This window comes from Chionomys nivalis, chromosome 15, assembly GCF_950005125.1.
Source record: "Chionomys nivalis chromosome 15, mChiNiv1.1, whole genome shotgun sequence".
Lineage (NCBI taxonomy): Eukaryota > Metazoa > Chordata > Mammalia > Rodentia > Cricetidae > Chionomys > Chionomys nivalis.
In genome coordinates this window covers 21,606,177-21,628,163 of record NC_080100.1, presented here as the reverse complement: position 1 = coordinate 21,628,163, position 21,987 = coordinate 21,606,177, and the positions used below count along the sequence as shown (strand labels likewise).

General features: G+C 42.5%; 1 protein-coding gene across 1 annotated transcript in view; it reads left to right on the top strand.

Annotated features, from left to right (window-relative positions):
- Adamts12 (ADAM metallopeptidase with thrombospondin type 1 motif 12) overlaps window positions 1-21,987 on the top strand; it is a 229,743-nt gene that overhangs the window by 68,988 nt on the left and 138,768 nt on the right. The window contains exon 3 of the mRNA XM_057789662.1: window positions 12,829-12,964. Coding sequence (XP_057645645.1) covers window positions 12,829-12,964 — 136 coding nt within the window. The remainder of the gene's footprint in view (window positions 1-12,828; window positions 12,965-21,987) is intronic.

Below are 21,987 nucleotides of genomic sequence, written 5' to 3'. Positions count from 1 at the left end.
ATGATTGGTCTGGGAGGTCCCAGCTCACTGTATACAGTCCTACTTCTGGGACGCTGCTCTTCAGTGCTATAAGAAAGCAAATGGGCAGTCCATAAGGAAAATGTCAGTAAGCAGAACTCTCCATGGCCTCTGCACCGGTTCCTGCCTCCAGGGTCCTGCCCTAAGTTCCTGCTCAGACTTTCTTAGATGATGAACTACCATCTGTAAGATGGAACAAACCCTTTCCTCCCCGAGTTGCTTTTGGTCATGATTTAAGCCCAGCAATAGAAGCCCTTACTAAGACAAACTCAAAATGTCATTGTTCCTGGTTGTTATGGGGAAACACATGGCTTCATCTTCAGTTCTTTCAAACATTTGGACTAGTTCACGTAGCTAAAATTTTCAGGGGACAAAGTTGGCCTGTTCCATTAGTTCCAAGGCTGGATACTAGCTTTATCTAGGTTTAGGTAATCTAAAAAAATGTCTTCCATCAACAGTTTATTCATTTATATGACTTTTAGTCTTTTCTACTCCCATTCCCCTCTTACCCTGCTTCTCACAAGTCCCGTCTGCTTTCATGTCTTATTTTTGTATCGACCTCAGAGTTTAGTAAGGGTTTCTCGCTAGAACATGGATAGAAGGTTGTTTACTGGAATGAGGACAACATCAGTGGCTACAATACTGAAGAAAACATCCTTCCTCCAACAACCACTAACTCAACAGTACCTCAGGGAGGGGTGGTTCCTTATGGGCCTTCCCCTATCTATGATGTAGCCAATCTTGGGTAAGTCTCATGAAGAAAACCACAACTGATGATGCCCTAATTCTGGGTGGCCTCATTCCTCCTTTTGCATTCAGTGTATCTACCCATATTCATTAATGTCCTATCCCTCATTTAACTACTTAGACAGGTTGTACCACCCAAACAACCCAGGTTAAGTATGTTATAGTTCTTCAGTTCAGTAACTGGAAAAGGATCTCGGTGCACCAAAATCAAAGTGCTGCTTCTGGAGACACCTAGCAAGAATCCTGGCCTGTTCCAGCTCTGGGGGGTCATTTGCATTCCACGGCGTATGGCCTCAATTTACTTTCATAAAGCCAACACACTGGAGCAGCTTTTCTCAGTATAGCATTTGTTTTGGTCCCTCTGGTCTTCTGGTCACCTTCATTTGCAGTAATCCTAAGCATGAGCATCCTCAATAGACACGAGAGGAGGAAGGACATTTGACTGCACACATATTGTCTACATTTCAGCTGTCTCTTAATTATGTGAACTTTACTGAATAACAATTTGTACACCTGTTTATCGTGGCATTAAATGTTTCTGAGCACTGTTATGAATGGAATCTTATTTCCCCACAGAGATCATTTGTAGCCAATAAATTATGGTTAAAACTTAAATATACTATAAAAAGGTATGAACATGTAAAACTAAGTAACCAGGAATAATGAGCTTAAATGATGAGTCTTATAAAATGGGCATAACCGTGTTCTGTACAGCAAGTACAGCTTGTGTTTTAATGCATTTAAAATCATAAAGGATGTGAAATACAGTCCTGCAGCATGTTTGAAATGTGAATGAAAACCCTCATGCTTCCAAAAGCTTAATGCTATTATTACTTCCTCTGTAGCTAGCAATTGTATTTTAAAAAAAAAATCATCCTTCTTGCTTAGACATGGACTTAAAAAATGAAAAGTCTGGGCTTCCTCATCCTTCATGGATCAGAAGAGCGATGGTTAAAGGGAGGAAGGGAATTGGAGCAGGAAGCCTGGAGCAATGACAGTACGGTGCACACTGGCAGAGTACAGGCCACCAGCTCTGCCTTCCTGCAGGACACCTGCTTGCTCTTGAACAATTGTCCTGTGCATGGGGTAACTGCCTCCCAGGGCATTTATTTTACTGTGGCTGAAAAGATGGCTTTTTTTTTTTTGTTTTATAAGAAGCCCAATCTCTCTTTGCTCATTATCTATGGGTTAAGAACTTGTTTCTTGAACCTATCATTTTATGGAATTAATACACCATAATAAATCTCAAAAGAAAATCTGGTCCATCTTTACATCTCTTACCTTTCTCATTATTTGTGTTAACTTCCTTTTCCCTTCCTCTCTTTTCCAGAGGAATTTCTTCCTTCTCATCTATTATAATCCCCTCTCTCCTTGCTTGACCTCAGTTTCTTCATCTGGGAAACTCTAGTAAATGATATCATTGGACAAACTGGTGACTAGATATTAGAGATGAACTGAGTGTGTGTGTGTTAAAACTTGGTATTTAAGATAAGTTTTATAGTAAAATATGATTATATCGCTTTATCCCTTTCTTTTCCTCCCTCTAGCCCCTCTTAGCCCCTTTCCCTCAACTCCTTCCATGCCCCCTCAAATTGACATATGTGGCGCTCAGACCCTGCTTGCAGAGAGACGTAACTGCTGTGCTGTGGGCTATCCTGGGGTACTTGCTCATAATCCAAATGGTTCTGCTGTCACTGTTCACATGGTGTCCCCACTTCGACGCTGACAGGACACGAAGAATAGCGTGATTAACAATGGATGTTAATCAATTTGCAATCTTAAGGGAAAAAATCATTAAGCTTCAGGGAGTGTGAAACTTTTCACCCTGAATGCTGCCAGCGTCTCCTTTCTCCAATCCTGATGCTCATTTCCTGGATCCCAGGTTGTATGGTGAAGAAAACAGATGATAGATCAGTGTTGGTCGTTGTTAGGGTATGAAGTAAATCCTCCTGACTAAATCAAATTGTTTTTATCTCAGATTCTTCCCTGAAGAATTTTATTTCTGTGAAGGAAACACACACACACACACACACACACATACATTCTCCACAATTTAATTTACTGATGGCTTTGGTATGCCGGCCCCCCCATCTCCAAACCGGTGCTATTTTGAAAGAGTTATTGACAAGCTGTGATATGTTCTGTAGATGTTCTGCAGAGAAGAACAAGGCTGCTAAAGAATTAACACCATGACCAATGACAAAGTGTCAAAGGAAATGGAGGCCTTGAGACCAAAGAGAGAACACTCAGAGGCACACACAATGCATCAATGAATTTAAATTGATGTTACGGATAAAATAATGGGCACATTCTGGTGTCATTCCAGAGGGCAGGACTAAGATGATGAGTGGAAGTCACAGGGCAACAGAATCTCATACCATAATAGACAGAGGCAGCCAGGCCATGGTGGCGCACGCCTTTAATCCCAGCACTTGGGAGGCAGAGGCAGGCGGATCTCTGGGAGTTCGAGACCAGCCTGGTCTACAAGAGCTAGTTCCAGGACAGGCTCCAAAACCACAAAGAAACCCTGTCTCGAAAAAACAAACAAACAAACAAACAAAAACATAATAGACAGAGGCTTCTAGCAATTAGGACAATTTAGCAGGAATGGATGACTTCAGATTGTGTGGGTCTTCATTGGATGTGCCCTCAGGGGTGTGGGTGAATGGAGGTGAGGAGAGAGGTCCCTAACAGCCGGCAGATGGAGTCTTTGAAATTCAAGCAGTGCTAACTAAGCTTTCTGACTTCATAAGAACTAGGTATTGTTTCTGAATCTATGCTAAGTGTCAGGCACTGACATACGTGATTCTTTTTAATGCGCAATTCACTCTTAACAGTTGCTCCAGCTCGCTTCCACCCTGTCCCCTGGTGTGACCAAGGACATGCAGCAAGATTTCACAGCAGCACGATAAGAATGTAAATGTAATTTAATTCTAAAACACAAGCTCTCAGCACTCACTATATCGGCGATTTTGAATCTGTAGGTTGGAGTCCATTACTTGGTCATGGCAATAATTTAGTGTGTTGGAATCAGAATTTCAAATAGACGGGGTGTGGACTGAAATTGTAGCTCGGTGGTAGAGTTCTTAGCTAGCACAAGTAAGGCCCTGCCTTCTATCCTCAGTGCTGCTACAGAAAGAGAGGAGAGAGAGAGAGAGAGAGAGGAGAACAAGTGATGGAGAATAACATAGGAAAACTTTAATATATTACCCTAGAACACTTTCTTTATTTTATTTTATTCTTTTTAATTAAAATTTCCGCCTCCTCCCCGTTTCCCATTTCCCTCCCCCTCCTCCCACATATTGCCCCCTCCCCCCACTCCCCTCCCCCTCTCCCCACTCCTCCTCCCCCCACTCCATTCCCCCTCCCTCTCGATACTGAAGAGCAGTCCAAATTCCCTGCCCTGCGGGAAGACCAAGGTCCTCCCACTTCCATCTAGGTCCAGGAAGGTGAGCGTCCAAACAGGCTAAGCTCCCACAAAGCCAGTTCATGTATTAGGATGGAAACCTAGTGCCATTGTCCTTGGCTTCTCATCAGCCTTCATTGTCCGCCATGTTCAGAGAGTCCAGTTTCAACCCATGCTTATTCAGTCCCAGTCCAGCTGGCCTTGGTGGGCAATTTCTCTGTCGCGGATGGGTGCTTATTTAATTATACCAGCCAACTACTCCCTAATGCTGTGTAAAGTAATATTTGCAAGTTTGGGGGAATAGGATGTCACATCTTAGGGGAACTGCATTCATCCTAAACACCAGACTTGCGTTGCAAATTCTGTAAAGTTTGTAAACTTAGCACAGTGGATGGCATCATAGTCTAGATAGGGGAACTGTGAACCATGTAAGAGTGGATCTCAAGCATGCATGCATTAATTCACTGCTCTCTGCTTTTCACCACGGATTAAACACTGTTAGGATTTAATCTGAAATTCTCTCCACAGATTCATTTTTAGCATGTGTTCCCTACTGCTGAGGTTATTTTTGAAGGCTGTGGATCCTTTAAGAGGCTGGGCCTGTGAAGGCTATAAACTGGTCCTTGGTTCCCACTTCCTTGTGAGCATTATGTGAACGGCCTCTGTCATGTGATTCCACCACCGTGAACTGAGATTCTCAACAGTGTCTTCCCTGCAGTGATTACCTGAATTCCTCTGAGACAGTGGAGTAGAGGAAATCTTTCCTCCATTTCATTCGGGTCACTAATGTCAATCCTAATATTCCAATTCCCAACCACCACTTGCTCTGAATTTGCTCTTCATCCTCCCCATCGGCTTGCTTTGTCTTAGCTAAGCCTTTAGTCCAGCTCCATGAAAAGCTGGGCTCCTTCTTCCTGAGCTCAGGACACTCTTCCAGATGTGGTTAGCTTTAATTGATAATGACACAGTCTTGAAACACCTAGGAAGAGAATCTCAGTGCGGGATTATCTAGATCAGGTTGGAATTTCTGTGCACGCATGCGGGGGGGGGGGGGTATCTTCTTTGCTTAATTGAGGGGAGTAAACTTACCACTGTGGGTGGCGCCAATCTCTAGTCAGGATCTCAAGCATGTATGCAACAATTCACTGTTCTCTTTACCATGGATGTAATGTGACTTATTGTTTCATGTTCCTGCTGTCTGGATTTAACCTCAGTGGTGGATTGTAACATGGAAGTGTGAGCCAGTTAAAGCCTGTCTTCCTTCTGTTGCTTTTGCTGGGGTAATTTATCACAACAATGGGAAGCAAAAAGTTAAGACACAGAGGCGATTGTTAGATCAAGAAGATAATCGTACCTTCTCAAAGAGAGAAAGGTTCTTATTGTGTGACCTCTGTTTACTATCATTGTATTCTTGACTTAAGATCGGGTACCACCAACCCAGTATCAAGAAAGCAATATGCACTTCACTGAAGACTCTATGAGTGAACAAATAAAGGGTTTATACTGCACATCTTAAACCATCCCCCAAAGGAAAGATCTTGGGTCTTTTATTTTGGCCTTAGTGAGTGTCTTCTACCTTCTACCTTCTACCTCTTCTCCAATGTCTTTATCGCCAGCTGCTGGATTGACTGCACCTGGATTGGTTTGGAGCCCCTTAGCAATTCAAGATCTCCCCAGTTGCTGTTTACCTTACCTTCAGTACGTTAATCTTCTCTTCACGGGCTTACAAATATAAGACCCAAGTGGAATGAGTTCATTTGTGCTTATTGAGAAAAAAAGAGAACAGTATAATTACTTAAATCTATCTCTCCTTAAGGTCATGGAAGGTGGCGTCTACCTAGCCACACTTTTTCTTCCACAGCCATGAAGGAGCAGGCTCTGGAAACTGTATATGTGATTTTCCTCTAAACAAAGAACTCTTCAAAGGACTTTTCCTGTCTTTTGTTTTTTCAGCTATTATATGGATATACATATTTGTTAACGAGCGAATTCAGGACTTTAATATTGTACATTAGACTCCTTTATTATCGTCACTCTTCACCTCTGTGATGGTGAAGTTGAATGTGCCACCGGAGCCCCTCAGGGTTAGTTTGTGCCCATCACTAGGCCATCAGAGGCCATCCCCTTTGCCAGGGCCATCATTAAATCTCCTGGAATGCGGTGTCTCTGGTGTCACCGTGAGCGAGGGGGTGCCCCTCTGTCACAGTCACTGCCTTTCATGGCTGTTGTGTTCTTCTGGGCAGGGGTGGGAGCCTTCCACGCCGAGATAGGGGATGACAGAGCAGGGATATTTTCTTCATATCTCAGGGAGAACTTTGTGTTCTCACAAAAAGGGTGGCTTCTGGTTGGAAAATGATGACCTGCTGTGTCATGAGGCTGAAATCACCTAGTGGCTTTCTGATCCCCGCAGGAGAGAAAGTGCTTTTAGTTCGCGATTTCTTCTCATTGTTCTCTAATAACCCTTTCCCTCGCTTCCGGTGTGCCAGCAATTTTTCCGCTTTTGCTTTTGTTGAGCTCCTCATTTTTCTGGGGAGCTATGGCAAACAGATGACTAATTGAGATTGTTTAAAAATAAAATTTGACACGGAGAAATTCGTAGATGCAGAAGCCTTTTTGTTGGATTATTTATTGGGAGAAGAGGGTGTGTCTGGGTGACTCTAACTCTCTGACATCATCTTTTGTTCAGAACAAGGAAGATTGTTTGGTAAGGGGGGAGCCACCTGTGAGGGTCCCACCTCCGCCGGAGGACGGTGTTGGGAGCAGTTCTATAGAGATTTTAGCCATTTCTACAGTGACTTTTGGCTAATAATCCTTTTCTTGGCTTACCTAGGAATGCAGTTTGCAATCTAAAAAAAGTCCTTTAAAAAATGTAAGGGTGACTTCAGAGGGGCACTTCCGCATTTATGTGCAGGGTTCCTTCAGAATTCTTTTTCTTCTCTAAACAAAATGGTTTCATATTTCAAATCCACAATGCTTAGTTGGCTAGTACATCTATTTGCCAGAATATTTTCAGACTTTTGGGGAAGACCTTTGCACTATCTTCTGATATGGGATTTCCCTCTGTATGCTGTGAATATGTTTTATTATCATTGGTTAATAAACCAAGCTGTTTTAGTCAATGGCTTAGCAGAGCAAAGGCAGGTGGGAAATACAAAGAGAGATATAGAGAGAGGGTAGACAGAGTAAGGGGCTACCATGTAGCTGCCGAAGGAGATAGATGCCAGATCCTTACTGGTAGGTAGGCTGCAGCTCCATGCCAATACACAAATTAATAGAAATGGGTTAATATAAGATGTAAGAGTTATCTAGAAATATGCCTAAGTTATTGGCCAAACAGTGTTGTAATTAATATAGTTTCCATGTTATTATTCGCGTCTTGGTGGCCCGGAAACAAACAAGTGGTCTCCATCAACCGTCTTCACTTACAGAGACGCTGTGGCTCTCTGCTTTGTGGTCTTGCAGTCATGGAGTGATTTTTATAACTTGTATTTAACCACTGTCATACTTGACATTTCTTGCGATTGAGGTAAACAAAGGTTTTAATTGAGCTATTACTACGGCATTTGTTAATTTCATGTTACTGTGACAGAATGCCTAGTACAACCAGCTTAATGGAGGAAACACACACACAAATACATGAACACAGTCCTAGTTTTGTTTCTGTTGACTGTGCTAAGTATCATGAGCAAAGGCAACATAGTGCAGAAATAGGTTTATGGTTTTACCAAAGTCAACACAGAAACTGGAATACAGAAACTGATGGAGAATCCATGGAGGAATTCTGTTAATGTCCCTCTCCCAGACTCATGTTCAGCTACCTTCTTAGACCCATCTGCCTAGGGATCGTCCTGCCCCCAGTAGCATGGGCCAGTCTGATGGAGGCAATGCAGATCTTCAGTTGAGATTTCCTCTTCCCTTATGTGTGAAGTTGATAACCAAGGTTAGTCACCACACATACACACACACACACACACACACAGATTCCAGAGGTTTCTGTCTATCATGGCAGAGAAGTCATAGTGAGAAGTCAGTTTATCTTGGTGGAAGTTTGTACAGAGGCTATGCATACCATGATGGACCAACAAGCAAAGAGATAGTGACAGTAATCAAGGTTGGATATAGTCACCAAAGACCTACCCTAGTGATTTACGATTTACTTCCACTAGCTATGTCCCAACTCCCAAAGTTCCATGCCCTACCTAGGTAGTACCTCTAGCTGGGGAACAGGTATTCAAAAACACAAGCCTGGGGTTGAGGATGGATTTCAGGTATTTTTGATTGAAAGCACAAGAAACTAGATTTTACACACATCTTTGGTTTTTGTTTTTTGTTTGTTTGTTTGTTTTTTTTGTTTTTTGTTTTTTGTTTTTTCGAGACAGGGTTTCTCTGTAGCTTTGGTGCCTGTCCCGGAACTAGCTCTTGTAGACCAGGCTGGCCTCGAACTCCCAGAGATCTGCCTGCCTCTGCCTCCCGAGTGCTGGGATTAAAGGCGTGCGCCACCACCGCCCGGCACACATCTTTGGTTTTGTGCCAGATGGAAGTAAAGAAGATAAAAAGCAATAAAACACCACATAACGGAAGAGTGCAGTGTTTTCCAAACCGTGATACATGTTTTTTTTTGTTGTTGTTGTTGCTTTTGTTTTTTTTCGAGACAGGTTCTCACATATGCCAGGATGAGGACATGAATGACTTAGTCATGGAGGAGGTGCTATTGTGTGAGAAAATCTGCAGAGAGACATTTACTGAAGGCCAGACATTATTTAGAGAAACTTTTCCTGCATAACCTCATTAGTTCCCTAGTGTAACTGCTCAGCAGAAAGTATGCCACCATCCCAACTTGACAAATGAGGTCAGAGACTCAGAAGTACCCAAATTACTTGTAAAAAGATGTATTACTTCTTCCTGTTGGAGCTGAATGGTGAACTCAAATCTATTTGTCCCCAAAGTATGGCCTTTTTAAGTGGGGAAAAAACCCAGAATGTATATTTAATAGCAAAGAAGAGGAGGCTGTGGCTTGGTGGACCTGGAGCCTGGAAAGCTAACTGATAATGTCAGTCTTTTTTGAAGAAATCTCAGCTTAGAAACTGCTCTTGTTTGTTCCTAAAATATGGCCTAAAAGTCTGCCTCCTGCCCTGTGCTGAAGACTAGAGAGGAGCTCCTGTGGGAAGGCCCTAGCAGAGAGGAATACTCAGGCTTGTATCATTTCTGCTCCTCTGGGACTTTTCGGCCATTCTGTTGTGTGTCCAGTCTGCAGGGATGATCCACCAGTCAGTGTGGTGTCTCTGGTCCTGCCTTGTCTTAGTCTTCTGGGAAGGTTTTTTTGTTTTGTTTTGTTTTTTTGTTTTTTTTTTTTCATGGAGAACAAAGAAGATCAGAAAAATGTCGCTTCCAGATGTGTGGAGAGAGTTATTTAGATTTGACAATGCTGTACATTAGGTGTGTGGATTATAAGGGCCATTACATTATCCCTGTCTCGCCGATGTCTGATTCTGAGCTGTAGTTTGAAATTAAATGTAGACTTAAATCTGATTGATTAATTAGTGTCAGATATGATAATAGGGTCTTTTGAGGATTCTGTTGATGACAAAGGGGGACAGGGAACTTCTTGGCTGAGGATAATCATCTTTTCCTTCATGTGATTGCTCCCTTTAGGAAAGATATACGGTGCCTTGTCAGTTATGGTTTGTGCATATCTTTCCATATTTGCAATACTATAAAAATTATTTAAATCTTACTTTAAATTATTTTGAAAGGGTCTTGGTGTTTGGAAGCATCCACAGATATTTCTAAGTTAGCTAAAGCAGATGAGTTCATTTCCACAAGTGAGTTAGCAGTGTTCCAAGGCTGGTAGACAAAGAAGGAAGAGGAAAACATGACAGAGAAGGGAAGGAGAATTAATCTGCTGTGGGCTGCAGCCAGGACGTTGTTCTGCATAGATTCCTCTGAATAGTGATTCATGTGTCTTGTCACTTGTTCCCACAATCCCCTTGAAATGTAGGAGAAGGGAATGAACTGTAGGGGGACCGGGATGCAGGTGGCTTTGTTCATTCAGAGACAGCTGAAAATAGATGATTTTCAGAGATAGCCTGCTTCAGGCAGAGTGTGAAGCCAGCCCTCTCACTGGGAGAAAACTGTAGTTTCCTCCACTGTGGCCTGACTTCTACTAAGAAGAGACGAATACACTGGGGGCACTGGACTCCCTGGACATTACAGACACATGTGTGTATTTGTGATTTGAAAGACACAGTGCACAACCTAGCCTGAGAACATCCCCACTCTACTCCATGTACCACAGATGTGTCTTCGTACTCTCTCCTGCCTGTCCCTTCTCCACAACCCTGTTCAATGGGTCTTGTAGCTAGCAGCCCAACTTACACACTCACAAGTTCTTTACTCCCTTCCCCTGGGGAATTAGTGACTCTCCAGAGGCTCCTTCCAGCCTCTGTGAACTATTGAGACAGATGAGATGATGATGATGATGTGTGTATGCCTGTGTGTGTCTCTCTGTGTGTATGTGTATGCCTGTGTGTGTATCTGTGTGTATGTGTATGCCTGTGTGTGTATCTGTGTGTGTGTCTGTGTCTGTGTGTGTGTCTGTGTCTGTGTTTCTGTGTGTGTCTGTTTGTGTCTGTGTCTGTGTGTGTGTCTGTGTGCGTGTGTGTGTCTCTGTGTGTATGTGTATGCCTGTGTGTGTGTGTGTGTGTGTGTGTCTGCGTGCTTGCAGGGATGATCCCCTGGAGGGATGCAAATGTAAGGCCGCTTTTAGGAAAATATGTGCCCATCAGGCATTCTTGGTCCTATTGCTCTTAGAACAGTCAGGCTATCAGGTGGAGTTCTGTTTGTTTCTTCTCCACTATTTGATCTAAAGTCAGAGTCTGAAGAATTCTCGATTAGCCTTCCTTGGTGGTTCTGTAATTGTTTCCTTCAGGGACATTAGTATTAGGTTGATAACAGTGCACAAATGACCACAGGGTCCAGGCTCCCTGAAGAGCCCTGGATTCTGCTGTGTTTCTATGACACAAATGAGCCTCATTAGCAAGAGGCAGGCTCTCCTCTCTCTTGCTGGTCTCAGACTCACGGCAATAATGGAGCCAAATCTCCGTAATGCATGGAACCTGTTGCCACTATCTTATCACAATTACTTGCTGCTGTTCTCTGGGCCTTGTCAGTCATTTCTGTCACACAAGTTCTTCTCAGACAAAGCTACATAGAAAAAAAAATCGTCATATCTCTTAGAAGATGTCATACTGAAAACAAACCCGAGGTTAGAGGTAAATCATCTTGTAGGCTATTTCCGCAATGTCATTCTTCATACTAAGAATATTTTGAGGTTAGCATCAAAATAGAAAACCAATTGCAAGATTAGTGTTGAGGTCTGTCTATATTCCTGTCTACACTGATATGTAGTAGAAGAGAAAGAGGAACTTAGAGGGACACCCAAACGGAGAAGAGCCTACCTTGTCTCCTGTTTGCCTGGGCTGGTCAACTAACTAGTCTTGTCTGTCGAGTTGAGTGGCATGAGGCTGAGATGAGTGAGGAGCTGGAACCTGGAGGCCTTTCCCAGTGTCCCTAAGTCCCCAGGTTTTTAACCCTAATACTACAGTAAAAACACATTGTCAGAGTCTGGAAAGAGCACAACGCAAGGCAAGACCCTGCACGCCCCGCCCCCCCCCCCCAGAAGTCCTGTAGAGACAAACTCCTTTGCTTTTTACAATAATCTGTAATCATCCCCATGTTTCAGCTGAGATCTCAGAAACTGAGAATATCATTTACCTAAGATCATAAGTGGAGAACCAGTTCGGCTTGAGCCCAGCTTCACTCCATGGTCTACTGTCCTGATAATTTTGGTATAAAACTTTAAAACAGATCACTCAGGGGTGAACTCTTTGTTTCACGCATGATGGGATTGGAATCCTGAGTGTTTTGTAGCCCAGATGACAAACTCAGGCATATGAGTATATGCTAAGTATAACTGGCATGTTTCACCACACCTGACTGGCAAGGACTTTGCTAAGGACCTCAAATGGGTGCGAAGAAGTTTTCCTGAGGGAAAGTGACTAGAAAGAACTGCACTTCCAGATCAATTGAATTTCTCATGGGCCAGCATTCTGAGCTATAGAACTGAGCCCCATATCCATGAATAAGAACAGCCTCATTGCTTGGAACATGGCAGAGGGCTATCTGCTGGAGCAAACACTCAACAGTAAGTTTGTTTGCCTGAGTAAGGAATTAGACACATCCAGGAAAGCAACTGGGTGACTGTATGGTCATATTATCGCCCATGGAAAAATGTTCTGTTATCAAGGGGTTGAGGGCATGGGTATGGACTCTTTGGGGGCGTGCAGCAGCACTGGCTGGCTCATAGATGTCCAGCAGTTGTTCTAAGGAAGATCCAGGAGCCTGAACAACTGCATGTGACATTGTGGATTCATGTGGACACGTGGACATATTCATTAGCATCTCACAGGCATCCATGACCAACCATTTAACACTTATGATTAAAAAGACATTTGATCCAATTATTTGTGTGAATCGGAGTCTGAGAACACTGGTTTGGGGATTTCCAGAGATTACCAATGGCTACGTAATGTTTCATTTTAGTAATTTTCTTTGCTGAGTTGATTCAAATAATACCCTCTTATTGAATATATTTGCAGACTGGAGTTTTCCACCTACCACATGGAGACTTTTTCATTGAGCCTGTTAAAAAGCATCCGCTGACTGAGGAAGGGTACCACCCTCACGTCGTGTACAGGAGTCCAGAGACAAAGGAGCCCACCTGCGGATTAAAGGGTATTGTGACTTCAGCATCTTCACAGATAAAGAGTGTTCTGCTATGTTATTTTTTTTTTAAGCATGACCTCTTCAGCCAGCTCTGATAGGTATGACTGTAAAACCCAAAGATTTAGAAGGCTGAAGCATGAAGATCCCTAAAGTCAAAGTCAGCTTCGTATCAGACCTATCCTGCATTAAAAAACAAAACAAAAAAGTCTCTCCAGAATATCCTAGAAAGAAATAGCATGGAGAACTAATGCTTTTAAACATTAACAGTATGATATTACATCAGTGTTTGTGTAACCTATTAGCAAACAGCTGGCAGCTCTTCAAGCTTGCATATGGAAGGCAGATTCAAATGCTTGATAATGATGTGTGAAGATTAACCGAAAAGCTCATCAACACATTGTTAGATGATGAATTTAGCAATGTTTCTGGCTGCACTGTTTTGTGTCTGATGTTGGCTGAGCCATATTCTCTGCTCCCTAGGACTGCTCCCCTCTACCTGACACCTGTCCCCTTTATCCCCTGCTACCTGTTCCCCCGTCCTCCTGTACCCTGCCTTTCTGTCCTCTGTCCCTCTGCCCCCTGCCCTCGTGGCCCTTGTCCTCCTGCCCCCTGCCTCCCTGTCTCTCTGCTTTTTTTGCTCCTCTGCTCCCTTGTCCACTTCCCCCATTCTCAGGCATGATCTGAGCTGCTCCTTTCCTTCTTGCCTTGGGTAGTTAGGATCTTGGAGGAGTTAGGAGAAGAAAAAAACATGGTCAAAATATATTGCATGGAAAAAATTTAATGGAAAAGGATGAATTTATCCTTCCCACTTTCAAACAATAAACAATAAAATGTTTTTCACAGATAAACTGACCCAACTAATTTCACTGCAACCTCACATTTTCTCTAATGTGTAGGGAATAAAAACTATGTCTAAAGGGCTACTCAAAATCAGAATATTTCCTTAGATATTCTATTGTCCATTTCTTCAGAGAGAAGCTAACAGTGTCAGAAGGACCAAAAGAAACAGTATTATTTTGTGTCCTTAGCATCTGGCAGTCTCACAGAAGAAAGGAATGAGGAAGGAGTTAAAGCAGTGGCTTCTGGGCAGAACCACTGAGGACAGCTGCTTTGCAGTCAGAGTAGAAGGCTGAGGGGGCACGTGAGCATGCTCGATAGAAACATTCCCGGGACTTCACTCCATATAGTCTCAGCAGTGATTGTAAGCAATAGGAAACTCTCAAATGTGCAATGGTTTATGTGCATAAAATCAAACGACTGCTTTAATTCTTTAACCCTAGTAAGTGATTGCAACTGGGTTCTACATTATATAATTTGCTGTGTAAAGCTTGTAGCAAGCGTGACAAGAAAGGAAGACACCAATCATCTGGCTGATTGGATTGCCAAAAGAGCCAATCCACATAATCTCGATGAAAATCTAGGGTGCTGTTTGTCAGAAACCCAATCACTGGGTAATTACCCCGTTCCTATTATGCTTCGGGTAATGGAGACTGTGTGGTGTGTGTGACTTTGCGGCTTTAAGGTAGACTCCCAGGTTTAGGTTGCCAGCCTAGCTAGAACTACTAGGGCAATAAGTGAATGTGTCTGGATGGTTGTTTCATGGAAAGAGTTAAGACTGTTTCTCACCAACCCCCCTCGAACACTTGGACTCCCTGTTGAGAACTGGACTGATAACAAAGGCACAGAGGGGCTGGAGAGATGGCTCAGCATGTAGGGTATTTGATGCTCCTGTAGAGCTTCCAGATTCAACCCCCAGCACTCACATGGCAGCTTAGAACTGTCCAAACCTCTGACGCCAGGGATGCTATGTCCTCATCTGGCCTTTACATGTGATATACATATATACAGGCAAAACACTCATACACATAAAATAAAAAAGATAAATGAATCTTTTAAACAGTGAGTTGATTATAGCAAATGATTAGTCATGCAGGCAGAAGAAAAGATAGGAAAAATGGGGTTTACAATATCATAGTCACGATTATATCATACAATAGTATAATTATAATACTCGTCAAATGATTTTATATTGTGTTTCTAGAAAGACCTTAAAACTTGGCACTTATCAGTCCTCCCTTGGCTACTCCTTCATTAGAATGATCTTCCTAGTGCGGCTTTCTCTAAGGATATTCTAAAGGTCTATAAAGGATACTTTTGTTTCCGCCTTTGAACTCTAATCGATCAACCATGCGATCAACCATGCTCTTGGGGACGTCGACCGTGCCCAGCGAAGCTTCTTCCAGCAAGGCAGCAGCTGTGGCTTGGAGAAGGGAGGCAGTGCTCAAAAGCATGAGACTGGTGAGAATCGGCACACAGCCAAGTTCACAAGTCAGAATGTTATACACCCTGGGCTTGAGGCTACTTTGGTACTTCTTATGTCTTCTTTCAGTATTGATCATGTTTCATCAAATATTCCCCGCAGTCCTCTTAGAATGCATACAGGCAAGTGTGTATGAACTAATAGATCAGTCAATCACTGAAATGAAACTGATACAGACAGCACTTTGTAGCCAAGAAAAAGCCAGAGTGTATCAGTTTACGCTCTAAGTAACACTGATAGAAAGAAGAAAACAAGCGAGCCTTCCTAGATATTGAAGAAGTATCAGTTGTTTGAACCATCTCTTTCCCTGAAACCATACTGTTTAAATGATAGCTAAAGAGATTCGAGAATCTCTAATGAGCTCATGAATATTCTCAAACTATGGATACATGAGGACTTTTATGACCTTGGAAGAGTGAAACGTACTTGGTGTTGCTGAATAGTGTTCTTATTCTATGCCACCCTGAAAGAGTTAACTGTGGGCAGTGGTGTCCTCGGCTGATGTTAAAACACACTTTACACTTAGGTCAACAGATACGGCAAGGCTGAATTAGTGCTATGAGCACTGAGCACCCTGACCCTGTGCAGAGCCTTCTGGCTTTCTAATATGCATAATTAGAAAAATGAATGAATCCCTCTCCCCTAAAGTCTGAGCCTTCACTTATTCTTATTTCCCACACATAAAAGTATAGGGGATTTTGCAGCTGTCTCAATATTTTAATGTGACAGTGGCCTGCTTTGACTTAATCACTTTAACTGTTTCCTTAATCTGCTGTGCCAGAGTTGTCTGATATCCTGATTGCTTGCTGTGTCACTCTGGTTTCTTATTTTCTCTAAGATCAACTTTCTGGAATCAATGCTAAATTATGGGAAATATACAAGATTTATGCTTTTTTTTTCAGTCAGTCAAGATGAGCTTCTTTGTCTTCAAGTTATTGACGAGATGTGGTCACAATGAGTGCCTGTTGGGTGGAGATGTCTGGAAGCTGGAGAAGCTGTATTAGGCAGATGGGGCAGATGGCAGTGGCTACAGGGTTGCAAGCGGCAGGAAGGCATCCTAGCAGATAAGATCAGAGTCTGAGATTTCACTCATCAGGATTCCAGGCTGGCAACACCTAAGCTTGTCCCTGGCATGCAAGCTTGTTTTCCAGTTCATCCGCTCATCCAACAAATGTCTGCTGGGTATCTCCATTACGCCAAATGCTTCCCTGGGCTGTGTGGATACAGTTGTGAATAGTATATGGCTCCTGGTATAAAGCTGAAAACTTGGATAAAAGACATGAATTAGCAGGCATCCAGTCCTGGCCTTGATTTATAATGTATGGCAAGATCATGAAGAGATGTGGGATATTAGGATGTGGACTATCTATCTATCTATCTATCTATCTATCTATCTATCTATCATCTATCTATCTATCATCTATCTATCTATCTATTATCTATCTATCTATCATCTATCTATCTAGTTATTTATTTATTCTGCTGCTGAGTCCTCCATCTACACCTGATCTGGCCTTCAGTGTTTGCAAACTGCTTCCAGGTTCTGACATTCTATATCAATGTGTGGCACAGACCATTATTGTCCCTGTTTCCTAGTGTAGGTTTGTGGGGATTTCACCTCACCTACAGGTGTTCTGTGAGTTTATTATACTACTAAGGAGAATGAAATCGAACACACAGAATATCCAGATCTAAGGCTTCACCAGATGGTCCATAATTGTGTTCCATGGCTGATGCTTGAGAGCATGGCTGAGACAGTCTCTTGTCCTGCAGCCTGTCTGATTCATGGTACTATGTCTTTTGGATTTTGTCAGTCTGCTGGACAGGAAGTGCTTCAGTAGCTCATGAGTTTGCTCTGAAAGGCATCGCTATCATGGGTGAAGGAGAGTTGCTGTGTTATATTTATTTTTTATTTTTTATTATTTTTAGTCTGTACAATGGCAGGTGCATGTACATTCACACGATCTAGTTTTATGAACTAGTAGGAGTTTGCGGGAAAACACTTTGGGTTTGTATTAACAAAAGGAATGAGAACACTAAGAGAAATATTTAATTAATGGGCTCATAATAATAATATTATTGACTTTACTTCATAATAAGTAGATTGAATGGTAACTCTGGTGGTTTTGTTAGGATAATAAAGTCCAAGGTCATGACTTTAAAAACTCAGAAAGCCAGAGTCTACACCACACTTGCTCCAGGCCACGAAGATTTCTCAACTTCTAGCTTGAAAACAGTTCTTATCAAATAGAAAATGGACTGACTTGAGGACCTTATGGCTGAGCAGTTGATCACAATCTTATAGAATGGTAATGACCTCTGAACCTAGAATACTCACAGCCGTCGATTTCCCGTGAACCACAGAAGGACAAAGTCTCATCTCCATCTGCCACTGCGATTATCTTTGTGGCATGCTTCTAGTCCCGTTCAGATATTGTCCCCTGTGATTTCCCTTTACCCTAGATTACCTGGGGGGAACGCTGCTGGCCCTGCATCAACATCTTCTGCATTATGATGAGACCTCTGGTTGCCTTCTACCTTGGCTCCGTTTGCTTCCCCCTTTCCTTCCTTGCCCCCGTAGTGTTCATCGTGCAAGAGAACATTGGTTCTAAGGAAGTCATTTTGACCAGGATCATATCTGCAGAATTTTTCAGCATTTGGAGAATTTTCCTTTTTTATAGCTCAAATAATAGTTTGCCATACACCTAGAGAGTCAACCTGCTATGCCCCACTCATGCCTCCCCGTCGCTGTCCCAGGCCAGAGTCTCAAGCACTTTCTCCCTGACCCTTTTGCTCCTTGGTTCCTCCTGGCTTCTTCCTCTCTGCTTTGATCTGAATAGCTCTCTGGGACAATGGTAAGGTCTCACCGATAGGGCAGTCTGTCATGTATCATGGCTCTTCAGTGCTCCCAGGGCACATGTGTGCAGAGGGTCAATATTGAATACATGCCCTTCAGTGTCTTAGAGCATGGCATAGCAGGTATGTTCAGAGATCCCAGGCTTGATGTCTCAGATTATTAAGTACGCCTCTCTCCTATGTTCTGTTAAGATATGTTCCGGGTCAAAATAAGAATAAATCTCCTCTGTTGGCTGGAGAGTGGTGGCTTGTGGCAAGAAAGAATAGTTGACTTCTCAGTCATGGCCAGGCCTCATGCTTTTGTTTTGTACTGTTTTGAGTACTGTATGCTGGCTTTGGACCATAATGCTATTCTTGAAAAAAAAACACAAGTATATTTAATACATAGTAAAAATATGTCTGAGACGACTATGTAATTAGCTTTAGATAACAACTCTTATTATATAGTCATAGGTATAATCAGATATAGTCTTTTATCTCTAGAGAGACGCGCATTTAGATTTTCCTCTTTTAGACAAATGAACTGGAAATTGTGAGCACTAAGCCTGGTGCCACCTCTGCCATTCTCTGGGTAAGGCGAGTGATATAAAGCTTGGCCTCCATTTCCTCATCAATAGTATGAAAGGGTGGGTTGGAGAGATGGCTCAGTGGTTAAGAGCACTGCCTGCTCTTCCAAAGGTCCTGAGTTCAATTTCCAGCAACCACATGGAGGCCCACAACCATCTGTGATGAGATCTGGCACCCTTCTGAGGAAGAGACCTGGTCAGTCATCCTCATCAACTTAGACCATGAAACCTAAAATGGTCAAGTTCAACATACCTCCATATACGAGGTGTCCATACCTGCTTCAGCATTGCCTGGGCATAAATTTCATTTATCATTTTCAATATAAAAGGGTAGAAAGGTAGATCGTCTTGAGTGTGCTAAATCATGACTTTCTGGTTTTACTCTGCAGTGACTAGAAACAAAGTCTTGATATTCTTTGCTCATTCTAGCGCGACATGTGTGTTTGTGTATTTATATGTGGTGTGTACATCCATGCATGTTGTATGTATTTATATGTTTAAATTTAAATATCTGTGGTGTATGTGCATGCCTGTCTGCATTCTGATGTGGAGGGTGTGTCTGTGTTTAAAAGCATATCATATCCCGCACCAGTGGCTCCCGCAGGCCAAGGAGGCTTGCTCAGCTGTGATGATTCTGGGTTTTCTGGGATTTCTTTCCATTCTGTTTAAACGCATCATGTTGAGAGCCTCATGTGTTCTCCCAGTTGACACAGGAGTTCTTTGTTTAATCTCACAGGGCAGAGAGAGTCCAAATCTCTCAAAAAGAAAGGCTTTCCCTGGCTGAAGAATTGTGTTACAAGTGCCAATGTCAACCTACCCAGCAGCGTCAGGCCTGGCCTGCAGCTGTTGAAGATTCGCTGCTGCTGAACAGACAAGAGGAAGGAGCAGAGGCTCTATTGTCAGGGAGCTCCCTCCTCCCCACTCTGTTCCTTGTTGCCAGCTCCTCCTAAACCTTAACTCTTGCTTTTGAGTAACTCTTCCTAACTGGATCGGCAGCCTTTAGCTCCCCAGGATTTGGCTTCATGTTTCTTGATCCAGGTGCATGCCGTGAAGTAAAACTGACCGCCTAGCAGGTTTCCTTGATGCTAATTAGTGGGTGGGTGACAGGCAGCCACGAATGCAGGATTTTGATGGATACATCTGGAATCCAGGACCATCCAGAACTAAAAGGCAGGGCAGACCACCGAGGACTTGAGAGGTGAGAAGCAAAAGTTCTCTTCTGTGCTCTCGCAAGCTTTAGCTCTCTTTAGTCCCAAGTCCAGGTCATGTACAACAGGCACGCAAGTACCTTTTCAGTTACACACTGGGCTCTGTGGAAACAGCTCAAATGGAAAGCCACTATCTGCTTCAAAGAGAAGGGAGGCTAAAGCTTGCCCCAGCCCCTGGGCTGAAGAGATTTTCATCTTTAACTTTAGTACCAAAGACATCAAAGAATAGAGTCTGCTAGACACAGATCAGAAGTTTGTTTTTTTGTTTTGTTTTGTTTTGGTTTTTTGTTTTTCCTCATGATTCAGGCTTTGAGGACACTGCTTAAGGGTAGCACAACAGAATTTGCATCTTCCAAAGGGGAAAGACCATTTTCAAAACCAAAAGGGACCCATTCTACACAACTTCTGCTGGCTCTCAGACTGAGATATAACTTCTGGGATGCTCTCTTCAGATCTTAAAGGACCTCTAATTGCGTGAGTGTACCCAAGTCCACTGTAGCTTGACCCAATGGCTTAGCAGTGGAACCAAACAGCTTCAAATTCATACTAGCTTGATGACCTTGGAAAGAGACTACCTTCCTACTCCTGTTTCTGTGGTGCACATTTTATAATTTCATTTTTCTTTATAGCCAAGTTAAATTCTGTTGTATTTATGTGACATAGCTCCTTTACCCTTTCGTTAGTTGACTGACATCTACGCAGATTCTATTTCTACATCTATTGTGTATATAGGATGTTCCCTCCCTCTACCCTCTCCCATGCCAACTTCTCCCAACTCCTTCTCAAATTGGTGGACTCTTTTTCTTATATGTTTCTTCTCTGTGTTCAGATCTGTGAACCAGATTTTGATTGAGTTCCTGTTTTACTTGATGTATTGGTTTTTTAGAAGAATATTCTTTATGAATTTATGAATCTAGATATTAATCTTATACAAAGATTTTCTCTTATTCTGTGGGCTTCCTTTTCACTCAATTAACTGTTTAATTTAAAGAACAGGTGCTTTTTAGTTTTATGACATCTTATTTGTCACTTGTTGACCTTGTTACTTCATGATTTTTATTCTTTTATGATAATAATTGCTATGGATATGTGATATTTTGACTCTATTATATTGAGGTATATTCCCTTCAATCCCATTTTTGCTAGGACTTTTTCATGAAGGGATATTGTATTCTGTCAAAGGCCTTTTCTTGTATCTACAAGGTGACCATGTGATTTCTGTCTATATTCATATGATTTATTATACTGATGGATTTGCATATGTGAGCCATTCCTACATTTCTGAGATAATGCCAACTTGCATGGTGGGCTATGTGTTTTTTATGTTCCTGTATTTGGTTCGCTAGAAACTTGTTGAGAAATTTTGTATCTGTGTTCATCGGATGTTGGTCTACTGTTTTCTTTTCCTGTTGTACCTTCATCTGACTTTGGTATTGAAGTGAAGCTGGCTTGGTAGAAGGACTTTGAGCTAAGCTGATAACGTTTAATGTTCCTGAATGTAAAAAACCAACAGTTTCCAACATCACCAAACTGTGTGGAACACTTGAAATTCATAGTGGCAAAGATGCCGCTGGATTTCTGAAGTACAGGGTGTGCTTTTGAGGAGCTCCCCTTCTCCTGGCAGCATCCCCACCACTCTTCTTGTGTTCTACAGCCTGTACTTGATACAGGATGACCTCCTAATAGCAGGCAGCTCTGGTGAGTAGGCTGGTAGGTAAGTAAATCCTTCAGAGGAACAGAAAATAGGCTTTCGTTTGGGACCAAGACTGAAAGTATCTAGAGCCTGAATCAGGAGTCAGCTGAATTCTGCTGGGTATTTGTTTTATACTGTCTTATAGCTAAGAGTGAATTTTATATTTTTAAGTGGATCCTGTGGTGGTTTGAATAAGAATGGCACCCATAGGCTAGGAAATGTGACCTTATTGGAAGAACTGCATCACTGCGGGTTGATTTTGGAGTTTCAAATGCTCAAGTCAGGTCCAGTGTCTCACTCTGCCTGTGCCTGTGGATCCAGATGTAGAACTCTCAGCTCTCTCTCCTGCACCATGTCTGTCTGCATGCCACCATGCTTCCCACCATGAT